This window comes from Cynocephalus volans, chromosome 4 (assembly GCF_027409185.1).
Source record: "Cynocephalus volans isolate mCynVol1 chromosome 4, mCynVol1.pri, whole genome shotgun sequence".
NCBI classification, from domain to species: Eukaryota; Metazoa; Chordata; class Mammalia; order Dermoptera; family Cynocephalidae; genus Cynocephalus; species Cynocephalus volans.
Genome location: NC_084463.1, coordinates 73,752,167 through 73,773,111, shown reverse-complemented (window position 1 = coordinate 73,773,111; position 20,945 = coordinate 73,752,167). Strand labels below are relative to the sequence as shown.

The following is a 20,945-nucleotide window of genomic DNA, read 5'->3' as shown; positions in this document are numbered from 1 at the left end:
TGCATTTTTAAAGAATTAATCATAGGGCTTTGATTTAATAAAAAACAAAAAGAGATTGTTATATTTTATTCTGTTTTATATCTCAGCAGTTGGCATTGGATTTAGTTGCTTGAAACAGCAACATGGCAAAAGTTGAAAGTAAACTATTTGTTTGGCCTGACTGGTTTTTTGTCTTTCAGGCTATGTGATAAATAGATGTAAAATCACCTTAGGTGATAAAGAGCCCATTGCTGTTTATGTCATTTCGTTAACTGACAAACAGCATTATTGTCTCCCCCTACCCCTTCAAATGAGGAGCATTTAATTTACAGACACAAGTTCGACACTTGGAGTTAAAATGACTCTACTGGTGGTTGCCATTTTGCCAATATGTTGAGAATTGACATAAATATAGATGGAAGGTTTTGTCTGATTTTTCTGGCCAAGAATAATTCAAATCAAGCCATCAGACATGCTGTTTACATGATCTTATCTGTCTGAGTGTAAGGTTTACGTGCCATTTTATTTATTTATTTATTTATTTATTTACTCTTGTTTATGTGCTATTTTTAATGTTCGTGTATACTTAGAACTAAAAATCTTGAGTCTCTGAAACTTAATTGGGAAAAATGTAAAGCGCCTTAATGGAATTTTTCCCATGATCTGTAGAAGAGTTTTTTAACAGATGGTTCAAATGGACAAAGCAATGAAAACACAGAAATTAAAAGCAGATCCTTCAGAGAAATGACTGGGTTCTCAGAAATGCTATAGACGATGGCAGGTCGAGATGTAAAGCAGCAATTTCTTTTGCTGTCAAGGTTTTAAGAAATTTATTTGGTGAACCTCTACCAGAAGAGGGGTAACTGTCTCTGGGTAGGAATTAACTACGCATTTGAAACTCCAGCCCACCTGAACAATTTGAACATCTGCCTGCTTGTAGGACAAATTCCATCCAGGTGCCAAAAGGAGATACTAGCATTGTGGAGCAAATAGGTATTCCTCTAAAAGTGGGAGCGCCTAAGTCCAAGTGTGGACTTCCCACCTTCCCAGCAACTGGGGGACACCCCACTCACCGCCAAGGCTGAATCAATGAAATCGAGGGGATAGTAGAGACACGGGAAAACTTTTCAACCTGGAATTTATATACGTTCAAGAGGGAAGTATGAAGTACAATCCAAACTAACGCTAGAAAGTAGTATTTTCCATCCAGGTTTCAAAATATTCAAACTTCACGGAATGTTAACGCTGGTTTCTCCCCCAGACCATTCCAGGGAGTGGATGGAAGGGAAAAGTGGGAGGGGAGGGACGCTGGGAGTCTGAGATTCTTTTGTGGAGCTGAGGACCCCTTAGTGTCACCATGGGCTTCGCCGGAGCCAGGCGCCCAGGAGGGGACAGGGTTAACGCCCCCAGCGAAGGCAGAAGCTCGGTCCCGCGGCCGCGGCGCTTGGAGCCGGCGGGTGGGTGGGGGCAGGAGGGCACACGGGCGAAGGGGCGGGGTGCGCGGGGTGGGAGCGCGGCGGCGGGGAGGAGGGTCTCCGAGCCCGGGCCGGTTCTGGCAGGCTCTCTGAGCCTGCGTCCGCCGAGGGGGAGGGTTTCCCTGGCCGGGCCGGAGCAGCCGCTGGGCGCTGCTGGTTCACAGCGCCCACGACTGTCAAGGGCGCAGGAGTGTGGAGCTGCCGGAAGTGTCTGCGCGCCGCGAGAGAAACTTTCCTGCTCTGGCCGCGGCCCGGAGCCTCGCCACCCCGTGCTCGGAGCGACGATGCGCCCCGATGACCACGACCTGAGCGGACCCGCGCCTCGGCCAGCCGCCAGCGCCTGCGCTCGCTTCGTCTCGGGGGAGGAAGACTGAGCCCGGCGCAGGCGGCGCGGCGCGCGGGGCCCATTTCCTTTGCGCCGTCCCCTCGCGTCCCGGCGCGTTCCCCGCGATCGCGCGTCCCCAGCGCCGGCCGCGGTCGCCGGCTGCCCCCGCCTTGACCGCCGGCCGGGACGTGCTCCCGGCCGTCGGTGGCAGTGCCTGTACCATGGGGCTGCCCACTCTGGAGTTCAGCGATTCCTACTTGGACAGCCCGGATTTCAGGGAGCGCCTGCAGTGTCACGAGATTGAGCTGGAGCGAACCAACAAGTTCATCAAAGAGCTCATTAAGGACGGCTCTCTGCTCATTGGGGCGCTGAGGAGTAAGTAGGGCTGCCTGTGGAGGGGACAGAGGGCAGAGGGATCTGGAGAGTCCCCTCGGGGCGCGGGTCCGAGGGGTGGGCTGGAGGAGTTGGAGCTTCTTTTGTTTGAATGGATTTGGGGACAAAAGCTGAAGAGCTCCCCTGCTGGTGGCCAACAAAGTTTATTCCTAGGTGTTACTTCCATGTCTACAGAGAAGAGAAAGTTCTCCACTGGACATTGGAGTATATCCTGAGGAAAGTCGTTCAGAGTCATCTTTTTGCATAACGCTCCTGAAAAGATGTGGGGACATCTGCTCTTTTCTGTAAATTTGTTGTGGCTAGCTGGAGCACTTTTAACAAGTCTTTAAAAGGAGGATCAGTAATTTGTCTTAAGGATAACAGTAAGCTGGTTTATTTATTGATGTTCAAGGAAAATTATTATTTTCTTACATACATCAGTGACTCGTGCACAATTAATCATTGAGATGACTTTTAAAAATTATACATTTGTGGTTTTGCCAAGATGATCGAAGACAGCAAGATACTGATGGGTTTTAACTCTGCAAGTTTTCTGTGTGTCTTAATTTTTGGTTTGCAACGCGTATGGTGTTGGTGGAGTCACTGGGGGTGAGAGTTCAGGGGCTAAAGGCCAATCAGAACTTCTGATGAGCTATGGACTGTAGGGGCTGGCTGTCTTTGGAGCTTCTGCCAAATCATTTCCCATACACCTCCTGATCGGATTTTCTTTCCTCTCTCTTGCATCGTTTAGATCTTTACTTTCAACTACTAAGATCTAAACGAGTATCTGAAACTAAGAGCTTCTCGTAGAGAGGATTGAATTACTAAATGATAAGGCTTAACTTGTTACCTTTCCCCCAGAACATATTTTCATCTTAATAGAGGCTTCTAAGTGCTTTAGCTACTGAAATGAAGCCCTGGAATCTCTGGGCTCTGATGGGGTTGGGAGAATGTCGTATTTTCACAAGGTGGGGAGGCCTTTGGGTGGTCTAGTAAACCCCAGGACATATATAAGGGCAGCGTCTTTGTATATGTCAGTTGCAAGGTCAGCAATAACATGATGGGAATGTGTGTGTGCCTGAAACTGAGACACTAGACTAGCATCTGATCTGTATTTTGAAGCATGTATTAACAGTTAGGACGGTGCTTAGCAAGATGTCTTGAAATTAGTGTTCCCTGAAATTCTTTTTTATTTTAACCATCCCAAGTGCTAAAACATTTGCTTCCAAGTGTGTCACCTAACCAGGGTAAAGAAAATGTGTTCTACGCCCATATTCACTTAATTGAATTTGAGGCTATTCAAATGGTATTTACTGTTATTTCTGAAAAATAAGGTTTATCTGCAGTTCCTTCCACCCTGTGTATACACAAATGTGAACTCTCCTTCCTTCTGGTTTGCAAGTCTTGGTTGAGGTCTCAGGACTAACCTCTTTGCATCTTAGAGAGCATGATGCCTCTTCAAAAAGATCCTCCTATCTTGGAGTGCAAAAGGATGAGCTGATTCTTGCTGGAGTTGCCAGATGTTCTGCATTTTCTCCCTACTTTGTGTGAGATCAACCTTAGTCTTTCAAAAGTTGAAAATACTTACATAGCTGCTCTGACATGTACATTATTGTACTAGTGATATTATGCACTTTATTATGGTTCTTGAACCTAGCCTTGTAAACATCAGGTGATTCCCATCCTTGTAGGTTTGTTCTTCCATTCTTAAGTGAAGGAATTTTGAGTGTAAGCTCCTTAAAGGTGTAGGCCCTGCCTCATTAATTTGTCCTTATGCACAACTGCTGTCTTTCTAGTATTCTTGGATTTGTGGTGAGAGTGTACCATTTGGTTATTCCTTATTTCACTGTGGAAAGAAAATGTTTTATTCCTTGTTAGAATTCCCAGCATGAGCTGCCAAAGGGAAAAGATTTTAGAGCAAAGGAGCCCTTGAAGTCACATGACCGCACTGCCTTTTTCCCACCAAACCACCTTTGGTCCTTGGGGAGGAAGCTCTGACTCTAGACTGCAGCTGCTAAATGCCTGCTCTGAAGCTCTTAGCATAGGAGGGGTGTGTCTTGAAGTCTGCTCAGTTCTATACCAGATATACTAAAACCCTCCTCCCAGTCCTGTCCCTTCTGACTGTTTCTCCTTCCTTACTGAGGAGGCCTTCACCTTCCCTAATTTTATACCAACTATTTCTTTTTTTTTAAAGACTTTTTATTATTATTATTATTATTATTATTATTTTTGTTGTTTTGTTTTGTTTTTTTTTTTTTGGTCTTTTTCGTGACCGACCGCGGGAGCGTCGCAGCGCTCCCAGCGCTCCACTCTCCCGAGTGTGCCACCGGCTCGGCCCTATACCAACTATTTCAATAGGTATATCCATTATCCATTTCAGTTTTTTTTTTTTTAGCACTTTGTTGTTATTTTCATTAATACTTAATGATTTCTTAATTTACCTTATTTAACCAGCAGTCATCAGTGTGTTTCTAAGTATCTTATTTTTATCCCTGTTAATAACTTTTCTGGTGAGGGTTTTGGCAGGCATTCTCTTAATTAATACATGCATGACTATTCCAATAAAAGTCACACATGCTCCTTGATCTATGGTTCAAGATGAAGTTTCTTTAGTGAACTATTTGGAAGAGTCCTTATAAATTGAACTAGAAGACTTCAATTGAACTAGATGATTTAAATTTTACATAATATATATAAAATACTTAACATGTTTTTTAAAATGTCTTATTATATTTCATATTCACATCCACTCTGAGAAAAAGGATGATAATTCATTGTTTTGATCTAGACTTAAGTTTGAATTCTGGTGCCATCAAGTGCTTTGTGATAGTTGGCAAATAAGTTAACTTCTCTGAGTCCTAACTTTCCTGTAAAATGAGAGAAACATCTATACAAAACTTACCATTAGGATTATTTGTTCACGTTGTTACATGTCATACAGACATTTGGTGAATGATATTTGAGAATATTAATATGGTGAATTGAGTTTTAGTTCACACAGTATGACTCAAAATCTCCACCCTTTCATCAAATGTTATTCCATGAATTGTATACTTTTAACAGGTGCCAGTCTTCAAATTTGAGCTGTGAAATCATAGGTTATTTTTGCTTATTAATTTTCTCCTTTTAGGGATCATATCCAAAGAAATATTTGAGAATAACTTTCTCTTATAATTTCCCTTTTACTTTTTCTTGTTTTTATACTTTTGAATTCAAAAAGTTATCTTTAAATAGAATGAGCTTTGGCCTTGCAAGAAAACAGAAGGGGAAAAAAAGGGATAAAAAGAGAAAGAATAAACAAATAGAATTTAAAATTGTGAAGAGAGTAGATTTGAAGTATTTTCACCACACACAAAAAGTGATAAGTATATGAGAATTCACACATTAGCTTGATTTAGCCATTCCACAATGCATACATATATCAAAGCATCATGTTGTGTACCATAAATGTATACAATTTTTGTCAATTTAAAAATAAATTTAAAGGAGGAAATAGCGTTATACTTTTTTTTTTTAATTGCAGGTGTGATCTGAACCCTTGACCTTGGTATTATCAGCACCAAGCTCTAACCAACTGAGCTGACCAGCCAGCCCCGCGTTATACTCATTAAATTGAATTGATTGGGTGGGGAGAATATTATCAAGATTCTTTCCTCTACCCTGCCCTGCCTCATATTGGCCTTTAATCTAGAACCGGCTAGCTATTTGGTCTGTCTTTAGGATAGTGTTTCTAAACTTGTATGTTTAGGATTCTTTTAAAAGAAAAAAGAAGCAAATAGACTCTAATATGGATTTAATTATTTATTATGATGGTTAAATATATACAAGCATGAAACTATAACTCTATGCTTATAACAATCATGCAATCTTTTTTTTCTTTTGGCGGTATGGGGATCCAAACCTTTGACCGTATTGTTACAACACCATGTTCATGCAATCTTAAAAGCACATCAGTTTATACATTAAATATAAACAATGCAAGGGTACTTAAAAGAGTACTTCAAAATGTTCATTGAAAGATTTGTGTTATCTTTCAATTCTATTTTTCCATGAACTTTTTGAAGTACCCTGCTGTTGCAAAACTAACACAAAACTTGTCAACTGCATTTCATTAATCTGATGGATGATGTTGTTTTCCTCTCACAGAGACTGGTGATAGTATCTTGTGTGTTGATGATTCATTTTCTCACTACTTTTCCCAGTTGAAACTGCAGTTCTTCAAAATCTTTCTTGCCCTGATGGTGGCCTTCCGTCTATCACCAGTTTTATTTATTTATTGGTCATATTAAAAACATTTTTGTCTTTATTTTTATAGCAGTTTTAGTTTTACAAAGAAATTCCCATACCCTCCCCACACTCACATGTGCAGTTTCTTCTATTATTGACATGTTACATTAGTGTGGTACATTTGTTACAATTATGAATCAATATTGATATATTATTGTTAATTTAATTTTACATTAGGGTTCCCTCTTCCTTCTGTGGGTTCTGACAATTGCATAATGTCATGTATTCACCATTATAGTATCATACAGAATAGTTTCACTCCCCTAAAATTCTTCTGTTCTCCATCTATTCACCCCTTGCTCGTCTGTTTATTGGTCATATTGCTTCTGTTATGGAAGCAGTAGTTCCTGGCACTAGTGGTCCATGACATAAATGAGGAGGGCACCTATTCCAGCGGTCAGTTGCCCATAAGTTGATGATGTGGCATATACAGTTAATTAAGACATTAGCAAGAGGGAAGTTTACAGTTTCTTGAAGGTGTCTACCCTAAGTGTCTGTAGACCTCAGTTTGAAGTCCACTGTATGGAGCACTTGTGATCTGGAGATTAAGCAGGGATGCCTAGTAAAAGAGAACCCTAAGTGCAGATACCACATTGAAATGCCTTAGAAAGGTGAGCTACCACCGCCTCCTATTCTCTGTACTTCACAAACTCACCTTGGCCTTGTTTCACTTGATTTTTCACTATTAAGCTAGTCTATTTTGTGTGTATGTCCGGGCCCACTTTGCTACCAGAATTTTTGGTGGCACAGGGAAGGAATTAAATAAAAAGGAAGGAAAAAGACACAATTAAGAAATTTGAAAGACTTTCCATAATAATTGTTTTATTTACTTAGTCATCCTTTAGCTTTCAGTGAGAACTGCTTTTGTTTTAGGCTATTTTTTGTTATTTAAATTTGCACCTAGCATTTATTTAGTTTAATTGGAACTCAATGTAGATTCTTGTTTATTCTACAAGAGCTCCTTTTTCCACTAAGGTTGTTTGGCTTGTGTAGTTGGGCAGCTAATCAACGGTATGGATGTGTAATTACTTTAACCATTCATTTGGTTCCTATAATCATTAGAATTGGAGTTAAATGAGCAGCAGTAACTACATCTTTCAAATGAACTGTAATTAATTTTTGGAACTGTAGATTAGGGATATGGTGCTTTAAAGTTCTGTTACAGAGACATGTCACAAGTAAAAGCAGTTACACTTGTGTAAATTTAAATGGGAGCCTTGGCACTCATCAGAGTAGAATTAAATTGGGATGGCTGATTACTTCACCTACCTCTCTTCTGATGCTCCACAGGAGCTTAATAGGTGCCCTTTATCACTATCTTTATTTCTCCTGGATTTTCTTTTTCAGCAGATAGAAACTGAGCAGCTCTCCCAGGTTAGAAGATCAGGAAGTGGGCTGCTGAGGGAATAGAAAACAATTCCTGTCTAGTGGAGGAAGCCAGCTTAGTAATAACCCCCTAATACACTGCCTCCTATTACAGTTATGATCAAGGTACTTTGAGCATGTAGAAAACTCAGGTAACCACTAAACTTTAAGTCACTGAAAGTCTGTGAACCCTTGACCTTGATGTAATTAGCAGCACATTTCAACCAAGTGAGCTAACTGGCCAGCCCCCATTCAATTATTAACATTTCCTAGAGTACAATGTTAATTATGTTGCTGATGATGCTTAAACATTACTTAGATTATATAAGATAAAAATAATAAAGCTTACATTTAGTTTTGCTTTGGTGTCAAATGCAATCTTATTAAAGTCCTGTATATATTGAGAGTGGTAAATCCTTTCTCTAGATTTATAAACAGAAAATTTGATATAAAAAATCAGAATATTATGCTGCATTTAGTAAATGTTTTGCAACAATGAAATGTTTATTAGGGACAGATAAGAAAGGGTGAAGGGAAGGGGGTTATTTAGTCTTGAATTTCTTTGATGAATATCGTTTCTTGCCAGAGCTGTGATTGCCACCTGTTGTGGCCCAAGCCATCCCCACTGGACAGTAATTTCCGTTCATTTCAGCCTTCTAGGCAGGTGCCAGCCTCCCCAAAGCGCCACCAGCCCACCACCAGTTTCAGCTTGAAGCTGTGCCAGTCTTCCCTTTTCCTCCAGCCTGCTGAACCTCTGCCCAGCATCTACTAATCCTTACAGGGTATCCCCAGTGGATCAGGCCTCATCAGCCAACGGCTGCTGCTTGCTGACTTTCATCTTGAAAATTAAAACCAGTTGCTGAGCACCTGGCCATCTAGGGCATGGAACCTGTACATCATCTTTTGCACCTGCCATATTCTGAGTAACAGTGGCTGGTTTTTGTGTAAGCATGGCAACTTACGTAATACGTGTTCATCTTAATAGCCCGTGAAGCAGAGGAAAAGGGGCAGGATAATAACAGTCAATAAAAATGTTATTATTTTAACAGTTTTGTCTTTGACCAGGTGAATTTGGACTTTAGCCTGCGTTTCTGGTAATGAGGATCCTTTCTGTAGGATTACATCTAATTGAAATATTTGGTTAGTCAAAGTACTTGGTTCTTCATATCTACGGTATTCTGATTTCATTGTCAAGAATCCATTATGATGCTGAAGAAAGTGTTATTTTGAAACACAGATGAGGGGGTCGTTGAAAATTTCATGGAAAGATTTGTATTAAAAATTTTTTAATTTTAATTTATCAGTGTACCATATAGTTGATTTTCGGGTCCCTTTACCAATTCTTCCTTTTCCTCCCTTCCGCTCCCCTTCCCCCATAGTTGGGAAAATGGAATAATTTAATCAGGCCTCCTGGCCTGCCCTCTGGTTGGGGGTAGTGTGGTGCATTCTTTGTAAATTGTGTGGGTGTGGGTGGAGTTAGTGCGCATGCAAGGCGCCACAAATGCAGTGTGCCAGGTTGGCGGTCCTCTGCCTCAGGCATCCTCTGCCTGCGGCCATGCTCTCCAACCTAAGGCTTCCAAGGACCTGTTTGCTGTTTACCTAGCTCATAGACCTGTGGGTGAGGGGTCTGGTGACCCAGCCTGGTGTGTGAGGGGTCTGGGGACCCAGCCTGGCTTGTGAAGGGTTTGTGGTCCAGTCTGGACAATGGGCTTGAGGGGTCTGTGAGCTCCAGACCCAGCCCTAGCTGGACAACTGGCCCAGTCAGCAGGATTACAGGCAAGTAAAAGAGCCCATCACCCGTCAACATCATATCTGTTCACTTTAATTGTAATTTTCCAAAAACTTTTTGAAGTATCCTTAAAACACTGTGTGTAAGGAACGTGATTTCAGAAAAAGTAAATTATGGAATAGTAAGGTACCTTGTAGTAGCTAATAATCTGCCAATTTTTCCAGCCTTTTTCTTTTTTGCTGAGATGTAAATGCATAAAAGAAAAATAAGCCTTAATTTTCTAGAATTTTGAATCATTTGTTTGAAAATAATTATTTTAATTGTAATTTTTACATGGAACATGGTGGGAAAAGACTAGGATAAGACTAATAATTAGCATTTTATATGTGATTTTGTATTGATGATTACAGATTTTCATTTCCAATTTTTAGATTCTATGGTAAAAGTCCCTATTTCTAATAGTGTTTTTTTAAATGCCTTACATTTTTTATATTGTTGGCTTATCTGATTGACTGATTATTTGGTATAATGGAGAGTGTCTTACATTTTGTGAAGGGTGGGAAACTATCCTGGGATAGTTCTCAATGTCAAGTGATGTGAAAAAGAAAATAAATCAGAAAAAATGCTTCTGTATGTACCCTTGCTGCATTAATAATACTCTCCCTGAACCTCGGCTTTACTCCGGGAAATAGTGGGTAGATACAGATGACATCCCTTCGTCTGGAAGTCAGACACATTCCTCAGTAGTGGAATTTCTATGATATTTCCTTATGCAAATCTAAAAAGCCATACTGTTTGCTGGTTTATGAAAGGCATACCAAGTACTATTCTCGTGTGTAAACATATGCTGGAACTTATCCAAATGAAAGACCCAGCTTCAGTTTTCTCTTTAGTACACAGGAAAAGTGATGATTTAATTTAGAAAACTGGTTTGCATTTGTGTGTGGACAGGAGTGATAAGCCACTCATAGAAATGAGTATTCTGTATAGTTTATTATCTCTTTTAAATGGGAGCTATGTAAGTTGACTTTACTATGCCCTTGTGAGCATTTTCTCTCTTTCATTTATTAAATTTTTCTACTCCTTAAAATGTCAGAATGAAAGATGACCAAAAAAAAAAAAAAAAAAAAAGATGGTGGTAGTGGTAGGGGACAGCAAGGAAAAGCAAATTAAAATTAGCTGTGAAAAAAATTTAAATATTATGGTTTTGGAATTTATATCAGATGTGTGCCTTCTATGAAAAAGTTACTATGTGACACTAAGAAACAAAAAACTGAGAGATTAACCTTTCAACTATTTTAAAAGTTGGTTGCGGAAAATTTGAGCGGATGGTTCCCATTAAAAATTGTCGGCTTAAGAGATAACAGAGGTGACTTTTTAAGGAACACACTGGGGAATATCTGGGAAAGCTGTATACCATGAAAGAACGATGTCAACATCTGAGGTAAGAGGAAGGGACTTTTAAAGGCAATCCTGGTTTTCCTTAGGCGACTCTTTCTGACATTGTCACTCCCTCCAGTCACAGCCCCATTCCTGCACCGCAGTGAATGATGCTGCTGCACTCCTCTTCCTTTCCTATTTTATTTCTTCTGTTCTTCTGTTAAATGTTAGTGGTGCACAAGGCTCCCTTCTTAGTTCTTTCACTGTTGCTTTCCTCGTGTGATAACGTCTCCTGCCAGGGTTCCAGGCCTGACCTCATTTTTTTAAGCTGTGTACCTGATTTTCATCAGCCTAAAAGATAGAAAACTACCTGGATGTGCTTCAGGCAACCTCAGACTCAATCTGTCAAAACAAAGTTCTTTCTTCCCTTCCAGCTTGTTCTCTTTGTGTTCTGTTTTATTCAGTTATATCCTCATTCACCCGGTCATCTTATTAAGAAACATTAGAGTCCTTAACTCCTCATTTTTTCTCCAGATCCTCCCATTATGTTAGACCTGCAGTTTTATCTTAAGTTTGATTTTCTTTGCCTGCATTAACACATGTAGCTTTATAAATACATGTATATAAAATATACATATTATACATATATATGAGGGTACTTCACAAAGTTCATGGAAAAATAGAATTAGAACATTATATGAATCTTTCCATGAACTTTTCGAAGATCCTTCATATATAAAAAAATTTTTTTTATTAGCTTAAAAGAAATTTATTCTCTCACAATTGAGGCCATAAGTCTGAAATAAAGGTGTCGGTAGGGTGTTTCTCTCTCTGAGGTCTTTAGGGGAATATCCTTTCTGACCTCTTTTAGCTTCTGGTGGTTGCCCAGAAGGTTGTTCCTTGGCTTGTATATGTATCACTACAATCTCTGCCTCTGTTTGTGACACGGTGTTCTCCCTGCATGTCTCTATTGTATTTCGCTTAGTCTTTTGAATATAAACTTCTGGGTGTCAAGGATATTTGTATTCTAATCAGCTTTTACCACATTGAGGGTGCTCAGTAACTGCAGAACATTAACTAACCAATTTACGTTTTACTAAGAAGGGCATGATGTGGAGGAGGATTTTGAATATCTGTGGAGTAAATGAGCCACAGAATGGTAACTATAAGTATGCTCTTTAATATTGCTTTCAGCAGGCTTTATATTACAACTGCACTGGCCTCTCTGTATGGGCTTTTCAGTGGGTAATCCAGAGGCAGCAGACAGCACCGGGAGTTAGAACTTTATTTCAGTCTTGGCATTGCCACTAACTGGTGGCAGGGTACAAGGCACTGCTCCCAGTCCCAAAAATGGGAATAACATTTGCCTTATATTCCTTGTAGGATTATCATGTGGGCCAATGGAAAGAATGAATAACAACATGATATAAAAATGTAGCATTATTTTCATTCACTTTAGGCAAGATCATTTTGATCCTAATCATTTCAGCTTTTATCAAGACATTAACATATTCTTGTCAATGTTGTATTCCCTAGGAATGAGAAATTATTGAAATGGGAGTATTTTAATTGAATGTTAAAGCATGGATTTGCCTGTTGCCTAAATTAAATCTACTTAGTAAAAAAAAAAAAAAAAATGATTATAAGGTGTAGCATTGTTTTGATTTATCTTAAAACAAAACCAAAAACAAATAATTATCTATCTTGATTTGGGAACCAGGAAAGCATTAGGTTGCCATTTAGGGATTAATGAGCAGGCAGTATAGATTTTGAGACTTCATGGACATATCTGCTGGTGCTTTAGTTATGCCGGATCAGGTCAGTGATTGTTTTAGTCTGTTTTGTGTTGCTATAACAGAAATACCTGAGACTGGGTAATTTATAAGGAAAAGAGGTTTATTTGGCTTACGATTCTGTGACAGCTGCATCTGGCATGGGCCTCAGACTGCTTCTACTCATGGTGGAAAGTGGCAGGCAGCCGGCGGGTACAAGCAGATCACATGGCGAGAGGAAGCAAGAGAGAGGAAGAAGGTGCCAGAGTCTTTTTAAGAAACGAGCTCTCGTGCTGAACTAATAGAGTGAGAACTCACTTATTAATCCCCCTCCCCCAGGGAGAGCATTAATCCATTCATGAGGGATCCGCCCCCATGACTCAATCAGTTTCCAATACTGCCACATTGGAGATCAAATTTCCACATGAATTCTGGAGGGGACAACACATCCAAACTCCATCAGTGGTCTATAAAGATTATTTTAAATGATGGTCACAACTGCACTTCTCAGAAGTGAAATCAACAGTTGGACAATTTCATAAGATTTCATAAAATTAACAGTCCAAACTCTGCAGACAAGAGAACTTTTTTCCTCATTGGTTTCTGCACTGAAGGCAGACAGTAGCATAGAAAAGCGCTTTCCTGGGTGTCTCGTGCTTCACAGATGTTTTGTAAATGTGATTATTTTGAAGGTGAGATCATTGTAGCAGTTATTGGTGAGAAAAGAAAATGATGAGATTGCTGAAGAGGATGGGGGCAGGGAATTACAAGGAAAAAGGACATTCAGTTAAGAATTGAATAGAACTATTCAGTTGACTCAGTGAGAAAATTGAATTGAACTTTTTAGCTAGTTGACCTAGGAAAGGTGGTGCAATTGACTTCCTGTCAGAAACTAGAAGAGAATATCTGGATAGTACCCTAAAGACAAAACACATTATTTAAAGAAAAGGAAGAAACATTTCTTAGTGGAGCTGTGAGCTTAAAGGGAGCTCAGGTCTAGAGTTTGGGGAAGTAGGGAAAAATGGACAGGAAGTCTGGACTTTTGGGACAGCTTGGAAAGTGAATCAGGGCTGGAAAAGACCAGCCTCAGGGGTTAAAGAAAGAGAATAAGGATCCTGAATAATCCTGAACAAGGAAAATCAAGTGACAGTGACAGCATCCAGGTTTGTCCCATTTAAACTCTGTTGGGCACATGTCCTTTTCTTCCAGGCATTACCTTCACTCCTCCTACTGCTCTAATGGAAACTAGAATTCTGTGGATATTCATGGCTCGCTGAGTGTGATGTTTTGTGACACCTACTGAAAAGAGGGGATGAGACAGGGTGCAGAACCAAGGTGTCAGTCGCAAGGTCCTCTCTTGGACTTAAGTCCTTAGGTTATGGCTTTGACTTATTTCTTGTTTGAGATCATGCTTAGCACTTCTGTCAGAACATATGTTAGCTCATGCTAATACCAGTTTATCCAAATAATCTGAACATTAAATCTGGTTAAAAGAAACAGAGAGGGGTTGCTCTTTAAGCTTAGCATTATCAACCATACATGTGCAGTGCTAATAACATTTCATCTTTAATTATTAGAACATTGTAATGTTAAGTAGGTTCACTGGAGATTTAACATTAGTCAGCCTAGTGTAGTAGAAAGAGCCTGGGCTTTGAAGTCAGAGAAATGTTTTTCAGTGCTAGGGCTGCCCCTTCTTAGCTATGTGACTGAGCACATCACCTGGTTTCTTTTGTGAGTTTCCTTGTCTATAATATGGGAGTAATATTTCCTTCATATGCTTATTTTCAGGATTAAATGAGATTACACATAAATTGTGCTAGATACTTTACATGTAAAGTATCTAGCACAATGTATGGTACTTGGTATTAAATGTTAATTTTCTTCCCTTTCTCGTCTCTAGAGATGAGGGAGTGAAATTAGAGTTATAAACAACCACCACTACCATATTTTGTTTTAGAAGGATGTGAGATGGCTTTTTTTAAACAAAATCTTTACCTTATTTGGACAGATGCCCTGTATTTAATGTTGACGTGAGAGCTATGGACCATATATTATTGCTTGGTATAATGAACAAGACTTACAGTGAAAGTGCTCAATGCTGCTATGGAATAGCTTAGCTAACTTTTTAAGGACTTGTCCATATGTGAGATTTTGTGATTTTGTAAAAGACATTGTTTTTATCACATTTTATTTTGATGATTTGGTTATTTGCCTATTTCTGTCCATGGAAAGTTACTTCTCTAAGACTAGGCACCAAATCTTTGGGACTTTGGAATTGAACACGTGATCTATTTTTAGTTCATTAAATGACTGAACTTGCAGAAGGTTGTGTCAAACTAATGTTTGGAGATGCTTAAGTCTACAGGTTGTCATTAATCACTTAATACTGGAACCAATTCTGAAAAACTTTGTATGTGAAGACAAATATTATGAAAAAAATAGTGTATTATGTAGATTTATTAGGATGAGTTTGGTTAGAGTAAGCTTATCCAAGGAATTGATATTCATATTAAAGATTTAATTTTCTTTTTAGCCATGACAATTATATGTAGTAACTCAGATTCAAGGGATAGTGCTAAGAAACTGAGATTGCACAAATGATTTATGTTGTTTCCTATTTGTAACAAAGCATTGCATGGCTTATTTTCAAAATGCCATTTGAAAGGGTTGATTTTAACTGTATGGGAATGCCTTCTTTTAAAACGTCATGCATTTTTTAAAAGCAGCCTTATTGAGGTTATAATTTACTGCCGGAAAATTTAGCCTTTTAAAAATTCAGTAGTTTTTCATATATTTATGAGGTGCTGCCATTACCACTATCTAATTTTAGAATATTTTCATCACCATAAAAGAAACCCCATCCTCATTAGCTGTCATTCGCCATTCCTCCTCTTCCCTAGCCTCTGGAAATTGTTACTAATATACTTCCTGTTTCTATAGATTTGCCTATGCTGGACTGTTTGTATAAATAGAATTATATAATACGAGGCCTTTTGTGACATGCTTCTGTAACTTAGCATGTTTTAAGGTTTATCCATCTTTCAGCATGTCAGTACTTTATTCCTTCTTTATTACCAAATTTTTTTCAGTTGTATGGATACGCCACATTTTGTTTATCTGCACGTCATTTGTCCATGCAGATGTTTCAGTTGCTTCCTTTTTTTTTTTTTTTTTTTGTCTATTATGAATAATGCTGCTGTGAACATTTGTGTATCTGTTTTTGTGTGGACATATACTCATTTTTTCATTCTTTTAGGTGTATACCTAGAAATGGAATTGCTGGAGCATAAGACCACTAACTCTGTATTGCAACTCATTTTTTTTGGGGGGAGCTGGCTAGTACGGGGATCCGAACCCTTGACCTTGGTGTTGTAACACCGTGCTCTAACCAACTGAGCTAATGGCCAGCCCTGCAACTCACTTTTATTAATAGAAATTTAATACGTTTATAAGCATTTATACTGTATTCTTTATGATGGGAAGTGTTTTGAAAGATAAACATATATTTAAAATAAAGTTATTGCTTCCCATAACAATTTCAGCTATTGCCTTTATATTTGTTGGAGAAAATAGAATCACTTGGAGGATATTTATAGAGGAACCATTTCCATGTTCTTTTAATTTTCTGTAGAAATGGATAAATATTTTAAAATCTCATATATTGAAAATATAGGACAAGAGCAGTTTTTATTTATGTGCAAAAAGTGGCAAGAAGAATGGAGAGGAGAAAACAAGGAGAAAATGCAATGAACAGAGTGTGATGTGCAAGGAAGAGAGGAGTGGAGGAGAAAGATAACGGACCATTTACACACATACTTTTTCACCATATTTATTTAGCACTTGCTATATGTCAGATACTGTTCTAGGCATTGGGAATACAGAATAGACAGAGGCCCTGCTCTCCTAGGCTTACACTTACTGAAAGCCTGCTGCTAACGTTGCATGGAATGTGTGTTGTTCCTGCTTGGTGTTGAGAGTTAGTAGATGCCTTATGTACGCTAAATTTCCTCCAGATAGCTTTTCTCTCTTTTGTCTGTTCCACAGAGTGACTTGTACATCTCTCTATGACAGCAGGCAGTAGAGTGTAGGGGTCTCATGAGAATGTGAATATCCATTTTTCACCCATTCAGATCCATTCAGGAAACACTTATGGATCACCTACCACACTTATGGATCACCTACTGCACTTCTGGCACTGCTGTAGATACTGAGATTGTGGCCACATGTGTGTATGTGTGCGTGTATATGTACACTGAGTGGCCCTAGTAAGTCACTCCCCTTCTTAAGCCCTGCTTTTCTCATTTTTACAATGGCAATAATAATTACACCTACTTTTTTCATGAAGATTAAGTCTCTTCTGTGAGATATACGTAGCAGAGCATCTTGTACATAGCAATGAGCAAATTTTAGGTATTATACTGATACTGTTTTTATTTTAGTGGAACAGATAAAGTAACATCACTATTAAAAATGTTCCAGGGGCTGTTTGGTTAGAGTGTGGTATTTCAACACCAGGGTCAAGGGTTTGGATCCTGATGCCAGCCAGTTGCCAAAAAAAAAAAAAAATCCAAAAGGGAAACTTTTTCTCTGCCTTTCTATAATGATAAACTTTATTTTACTTTTAATTTAACCTTCCACATCCACATGAACAAACTTAAAAATATAAATACAACAATAGTATTTATCTTAGTATATATTTCTTCCATTATGTCAAATATTTTCCTTGCTTCTGCATATTTTTATTATTAGCATATTTATAGCTAAAAGTCTTCTTATTCGGCTGGTCAGTTAGCTCAGTTGGGTAGAGTGCAGTGTTGTAACACCAAGGTCAAGGGTTTGAATCCCCAAACCAGCCAGCTGCCAAAAACAACAACAAAAAAGGTCCTTATATCGAAAGTGGTACTTACGTGTAAATAATTTAAAGCAGTCTACATACGAAATGTAAGTGAAACTAGAGTAGGTCACATTTTAAGTGAAGAAACATCTGCAGGTTGCTACAGTTCACCAAAAGGAAATGGGATCATGTATCCGCTATGTGATCGAATAAGACTTTCATCTTTAAAGAATTTTTCCTGCCTGAAATCTGCATTCATCTGTTCTGAAATGAAGCCTGTGGTATATACATTATGACGTAGAGTTTGGGGATTCCCAGCATACTGGACTTGGAGCACAATGGTGGCATCTGCTGACCTTAACTGGAAAACAGAAACAACTAATTTCAAAGCATATTCAGGCTCACATATTTGAGATTGCTTTTTTTTTTTTCCTTAATATTGACAACTTAAGTCAGTTCTTGCATATTTACTTTTGGCTACTAAATTATTGGGCTTTTTTGGAATTGTAAGTCACTTCATCTTCTACATATTATAAACATTGTACTTTTTAGAGAGGTTACTTATTAAATTAGTCAGAGGAGAAACCAGTCCCTTAGGACACCTTTTGGCTTTAGGCTTTTTCTGACCAGTTCTCTTTGTTCCTGCTGCTCCAGCCTCCCTCAGATTATTTATATGTGCACACATGTATGTCCATTAATGTCCCAGATTTCTCTAAACTATGGTCTCTGTCTCTCTCTTTATGTCTAGTGCTTTGCCAGGTATATACTTGTTTCCAGGTAACTGTTGGGTAGATAGTTATGTTAAGTTTATGAAAATGTAACTCTGACGTATTCCAAAGCTTAGGACCATAGCGAACAGTTGTCAAATCCAGAGGATACTCTAGCCATCATCTTATTGGACTGCTAAGTATTTGACCCTGTTGACCACTCCTTGCTTCCTGAAGCATTTTCTCCCTTGGCTTCTGTGAAGCCATATTCTCTTACCAATCTTTTCATCAACTTTCCAAACTTTTCCTCTTAGTCTTTCATAGTTTTTTTTTTTTTTTTTTGGTGGCTGGCCAGTACAGGGATCTGAACCCTTGACCTTGGTGACTTCCTTCCTCTTAAATGTAATGTTCATATTGCCCAATGAGAATAAATTGAACATTGAATCTATTGAGACTCAATAGACTTAGATAGGTGATGAATAGCCACAACCAAATGGTTAGTATCTATAAAGTAAACAGGGAAGGAAGGAAGAGGAATCCAGTAGATAAGTGGGCACTAGACACAGACAGCTGAAACCATGAGGGGTTAAGGATAAAAATAGCTGTTAACGAATGAGAAGATTATCACCTCATCTTTACCAGAAGTCAAAGAAATGCAAATGAACATTAAAGTGTACATTTTTAAAAAAATTAGCTAAAAGGTTTTAAAATGGTCTTCTGCTAATTAAGGGTGTAGCAAGACCCTTACTTTCATTATGCTGCTGATGGCATTGCAAATTAGTAATATGTTTCAAGAACCAATTGATTAATGATCCCAATTATGGTATTTTTTTCTACAGCAGGTGATATTGATTGCCTACTATTCTGGATTGAATTGTGTCCCCCCAAAAGTTTAATGTATCGGAGGTTTGGTCCCACTGTGACAATGTTAAGAGGGTGTCTTAATAAGTCCTATTATGGTAATTGAAAAGTGGGGCCTTGAAGAGATGGTTAGATTGTGGGATCATGCCATAGTGAATGGATTAATAATGGTGGTCAGGGGTGTGGTTCTGAGAGCTTTAAAAGGAGAGCACTTGAAGTGTGTGTGTCTCTCTCTGCTCCACCACTTTCTGCCATGTGAAATCTTCTGCATTGCTGTAAAACCACCAGAGAAAACCCTCACCTGATATTTTTCCTGGACTTTGAGCTTCGCAATCTCTGAAACTATATAAGTAATAAATTTCATTTTCTTTCTAAATCAACCAGTTCCAGGTATTTTGTTAAAAGCAATAGAAACGGACTAATACACCTACCTAGTAACCTTGCCCTTTCATCCTTTCTGTAGGAACCCTGAATTTCTTCAGGAACACACTTTTTCCCAGGTCAGTCATAAGTCCTGATTAGTTGAGTCACTCATGGTAGTCTGTTTTCCTTTGCTAGTGACCCACTTTTAACCAGGGAGGTGTAAGGTCCATCCGCTGTGTTTCTCTGTCTGTGTTTCCCACAACGCCCCTGTGTGTTTGTGGTTCTGCATGCAGTTTGGGAACTGTGGTCTTAATCTATGTAAATAATTAAAATCTATTCATACTAGAAAATAATTAGAAATGATTTATATAATTGCTACCCTTTACTGAATTAGTTGTCTATTCAAATAAACAACGTTTTAAATATAAATTTAAGTTAGAAAAAAGCGAGGTACAGAATTGTTTACATGTGATTGTCATTATATGAGGAAAAAATATGCCCATAAAAAAACTTAGTAAAATATACCAAAAAGAAATGCTGTGTGTAAATGTACCAGGGTGTGATATTAGAGAGAGAGAGGTTTTTCTCCCCTGCCCCAGTAATGGGGTAAAGGGGGTTAGTGAGAACTTAGAGGGAAGTGTTGGGAGGGAGGCCTGCTAGTTGCCCCCTTTCAGGGCTTTGCAGGTGTAATTCTCTCGTGTGCACACTGCTTTTCACTGTGTGTGTTGGGAGGGGGTAGTGGTTGAGTAGGGGGCCAAGAGTTCTGAAGCTCTAGCAAATTACTGAGAGTTGATTGAGTAGAAGTGGAGATAAATACAGTCTTTCTAATCTTTACGCTTTAACTACATTTCTTTCCAATTCATGAACAATTCTCTGTAAATAATTTGCTAGCAACTTCCTTCATTTGTAATCTTCACAACCTTTTCCTACCTCCCTTCCCACCTCCTGGATGTTTGATTGCTTTCCTTCTATCCAATTCTCTTTGAAAACTCTCTCTCTCTCTCTCTCTTTTAGAAATGACAAATTGAGCCTGTTATAAAATACATACATCCAGGTCTGGGCTGTTTTATTTGGTGGTAAGCACACAGTTTTTATGGACAAATTAATTATACCAGGTGCTCCACTAAAATATAACTAGTGTTAATAACCATAAGGTTCTCCTGGAAAACAGATTTAGGTTTTTTGGGTTTTTTTTTTTTTTTTTTTTTTTTGTCCTTTTTTGTGACCGCGCTCAGCCAGTGAGCCAACCGGCCATCCCTATATAGGATCCGAACCCGCGGCGGGAGCGCTGCTGCGCTCCCAGTGCCACACTCTCCCGAGTGAGCCACGGGGTCGGCCCCAGATTTAGGTTTTAAAGATATTGGTAATATGTTTCTGGCAAGGATTTAAGCACAGAACCTATAGAGAGTTTAATTTCTTTTGTAGTATTTTATAAAATAGTTATTAGAAACAAATCTAGTTTCTGTAAACATCTCTCATAAGAAAACATGACATTA

General features: G+C 38.8%; 1 protein-coding gene across 1 annotated transcript in view; it reads left to right on the top strand.

Moving 5' to 3' along the window:
• Nucleotides 1–2,000: 2,000 nt before the first annotated feature.
• ARHGAP42 (Rho GTPase activating protein 42) overlaps nucleotides 2,001–20,945 on the top strand; it is a 286,282-nt gene continuing 267,337 nt past the window's right edge. Inside the window, exon 1 of the mRNA XM_063093670.1 lies at nucleotides 2,001–2,154. Coding sequence (XP_062949740.1) covers nucleotides 2,001–2,154 — 154 coding nt within the window. The remainder of the gene's footprint in view (nucleotides 2,155–20,945) is intronic.